The 3685-nt window shown below is 34.3% G+C and overlaps 1 protein-coding gene across 1 annotated transcript; it reads left to right on the top strand.

The window, feature by feature from the left end:
* The first annotated feature begins 722 nt into the window (after positions 1-722).
* LOC146996106 (uncharacterized) lies at positions 723-2539 on the top strand. Its single transcript, XM_085821354.1, has 4 exons — positions 723-1536; positions 1625-1930; positions 2053-2402; positions 2506-2539. The coding sequence occupies exons 1-4, from the start codon at positions 820-822 to the stop codon at positions 2537-2539; spliced, it is 1407 nt and encodes a 468-aa protein (XP_085677480.1). The 5' UTR covers positions 723-819.
* Positions 2540-3685: the final 1146 nt, after the last annotated feature.

The following is a 3685-nucleotide window of genomic DNA, read 5'->3' as shown; positions in this document are numbered from 1 at the left end:
TTTATTTACACGGCTTAGATTTTTTTATTATATTTTACCCTGTTTTGTTGAAACACGTGTTTGTAATATTAACGTTTCAAAACAGTTATATCGCCATATTATTTTCAATTGTTCTTTGACCATGTGTTTGTAATACTTACATGATTAAAAATACTATTATTTTGTAGTGTGAGGATTTCCATGCGCTTTTAAGAGATTCTGATGATGAGGTAAGCTAGTTTTATTTATTTCCTTCTGAGGCTTATGTTTACAATATATAGTTTTTTGCCCCACCTAGAAAAAGACTATTCACTATTTTTAATTTATTTAGTGCCTGAATGAAACATCTCAAATATTCATCGAAAATCCTATTGACGGCATTGAAAATTATTTCAGTGATTCAGGAGATGAAGTACGTATTTTTTTTTTTTCCTGTTATTAATTTTTTTTGTATTTTTTTATATAAGCTGAACCTAAATTTCTTTAAACACAACTGTTACTTTTCTTTAGCTCTTAAGTGAAACTTCGCAGATATTTTTGGAGAATCCTTTGGTTTTGCCTCTTTACTATCAAGTAGGCTCGGGATATGAGGTAATATCAGTTTTTAATATATATATAAATATATATGAGAATTATTTTTTCTATGTTTTTTATGTTTTTCTATGTTTGTTATGTTTTTCATATCACTGTGATGTCTATACATGTTTTAGACTCAACCTTCTGCTCCATCTAAAGGACCTGCATATGTGGAACATGACATTTCAGTAAATGTGAGTTTTTCTCCTGTTTTAGGGCTTATGGTGTGTTTGCGTGTGTGCTTATTTTCATTTACACTGAATTATGTTCTTTTCTTTCCAGATGGAAAATGCTATTATACTCAAGGCACGGCGTCGTAACCGAAAGTATCAAGGCGAGGAAATAACCTTCCAGGCACGTGTTGATATGAATCGTCTGCCTCAAAATATTCGCAACAGGCCTCTTCTAGCCGTAACAGAATCTGTTAGACAGCTGTTTGAAATATTAGATCAACGGTCAACAGAAAATCTAAGGCCGACAGATTGGATACGAATGTGTATCCAAGCCGATGGATTGGATAAACCCATGTCTACGAAAATTATTGCCGTATCTTCCATGACGGTGGAGACCGTATTATCGGTTATTATGAAAGTTCTGCAGTCAAAAGATGAAATTCGGCTGGATTCAGGCTTCCTAGTAGATGTGATCACGATTCGCAGGGATATCGGTGCAGGTAGAGCAAAGATAATCAACATTCAAGTAGATCGTCTTAAAAAACGCTCTGTCCTTTCCATCCCGTCAGATGATGAAGGGTTGTGTTGCGCAAAAGCAATCGTATATGCCCTAGCTTATCTTGAGCAAGACAAGTCAGCGCTTAATTCTCTACGGGATCGGAGACGATCTGTTCTAATGCTACGAGCTCAAGAATTACACAAGTGTGCTGGAGTTCCTCTTGGTCCTTGTACATACACTGAAATCTGCACATTTGAAAATCATCTAAATATACAAATCGTAGTAATAAGCAGTGAAAATTTAAATAAAGTAAGCCAAAGATTTTAAACAAAAAAAATTACTTAAATTGAAAAAAAATTGTAAAATGAAATTATATTTATAAACTGTTTATTTCTAGGTCTCGTATAAAGGAAGATATCGAACTCGTCGCATTAATTTGTGGCAACACAATGGCCATTTTGATGTCATTACAAATTTACACGGTTTTTATGGTTCGAAAAACTATTGCGAAAATTGTGAAAAGCCATATGACCGTCCAGAAGATCACAGGTGTGACAATATGTGCCATGTCTGCCTAAGATTTCAATGCGTTCCAGCATTGCCTAAAAGATGTAAAGATTGTGATCGCCTCTGTCAATCTGAGGACTGCTTTGCAGCGCATAAAGCCGTCACAGGTAGACAAGAGCATTCAGTATACGATAGGGTAAGTATTACTCAACTAGGGGAAAAAAAAAGTTTTTAATACTTACATTTTTAAAACCTTTTTTTTTTTTCTAAATATATTTTTAAAAAATCTTTGTTCTACTTTTTTTTTCCTAATTACAGATGTATCAGTGCAGACAATGCTCAAAAGTTATCATGCGACGGCAGTGTCCTAAAATTTTACATCGTTTCGGGACTATCAAATGCCCTTCGTGTAAAGAGTATGTTATAGCGTCAGAACATCATTGTTTCTTACAACTCATTTCTGCGAAAAGTCCATCCGATAAATTAATTTTCTTTGATTTCGAAACTGACCAATCATCAGGGGAACACATCGTAAACTTTGCTGTAGCGCAGTACAAAGATGGCCCAGAGAAAATATTTAAAGGATACGAAGCATGTCATGAATTCTGCTCTTGGCTGTTTACAACAGTGCACAAAAATTACACTGTTATTGCACACAATATGAAGGGGTAAATGTATTCTTATTATTTTTAATCTGCATATATATATTATAGGGCTATTGTTTTAAATATAATACATTTTTTAAAATATAATAATTTTTTTTCTTTACAGATTTGGCGGTCAGTTTATAATGGCATGGCTTTAAGAACAGGGTACGGCACCTGAAGTAATCCCTAATGGCTCTAAAGTGATGGTAATCACCCATACCGCCCTCAACATAAAACTTATTGATTCTTTTAATTTCCTGCCGATGGCTCTCTCAAAGCTGCCTGCTTGTTTCGGCCTTACAGAACTAAAAAAAGGATATTTTCCGCACCTTTTCAACAAGAAAGAAAATCAAAATTATGTGGGATTTTTACCTGAGCCTAAGTACTACAATCCTGATTGTATGACTAGTGCGGTGCGAACCTCCTTTTTGGAATGGCATAAAGAACACGAGAAGGATATATTTGATTTCCAAGAAGAAATTCTCACGTATTGCAGGTTTGTATCAACAATCTATTTTTAATCCTTCATTATGATCCGTCTTTTAGGTGTATTTTTTTGGTACCATGTTTTATTTATTTATTTACTCTTTTCGTTTTCAGATCAGATGTTGATATCCTTCGTAGATGTTGCGTTGAATTTAGAAATCAGTTTTTAGAAATTACAGGAGTAGACCCCTTTTGGTATTTTACAAACCTTTTCTTTTACATGGTTTTGTCATTTTGTAACAACGTATTGTATACGTGCATGTATACTTTATGTATATATGATTTACACTTTTCTTGTCCGTTTTATTTTCAGTTATATAACCATTGCATCAGCGTGTATGGCGGTTTACAGATCCCGACACATAATACCTAATACCATCGCAATGATACCTGTAGGAGGTTATATCAATCGCACGAATCATAGTGCTGACTGTATTCGTTGGCTTGATTTTATTGCCCAAAAAGAGAGCATTGAAATCGAACACGCTTTGAACGGAAAAGGAGAAAGACGATTGGATGGTATATCTGTAGACGGATATTGCAAAGAAACAAATACTGTTTATCAATACTACGTAAGAGTTCAATATTTATTTATTTATAAATATATTATTTAATTTATTTATTTATTGGTATTATACGAAAAAATTTTTAACTATCGCAGGGATGTTTCTTTCACGGTTGCTCCACCTGTTTTGACGGAGATGCACTCCACCCCATAACAAAATTACCCATGTCGACATTGCGACAACAAACGGTAGACAACACTTACCAGCTACGTGATCCAGGGTCTAATGTAATTGAAATGTGGGAGCATGAGT

The sequence above is a fragment of the Stegodyphus dumicola genome, chromosome 7 (genome assembly GCF_044657685.1).
Source record: "Stegodyphus dumicola isolate Sdum_Otavi_A_Nest chromosome 7, ASM4465768v1".
NCBI classification, from domain to species: Eukaryota; Metazoa; Arthropoda; class Arachnida; order Araneae; family Eresidae; genus Stegodyphus; species Stegodyphus dumicola.
Note: the sequence above shows the minus strand (reverse complement) of the source record. Positions and strands in the feature narration are given on the sequence as shown.

Coding starts and splice junctions, on each gene's coding strand:
- LOC146996106 (XM_085821354.1), top strand. CDS start 820: ATGTTCTTTTCTTTCCAGATGGAAAATGCTATTATACTCAAGGCACGG. Junction 1,931..2,052: donor AGCATTCAGTATACGATAGG/GTAAGTATTACT, acceptor TCCTAATTACAG/ATGTATCAGTGCAGACAATG. Junction 2,403..2,505: donor ATTGCACACAATATGAAGGG/GTAAATGTATTC, acceptor TTTTCTTTACAG/ATTTGGCGGTCAGTTTATAA.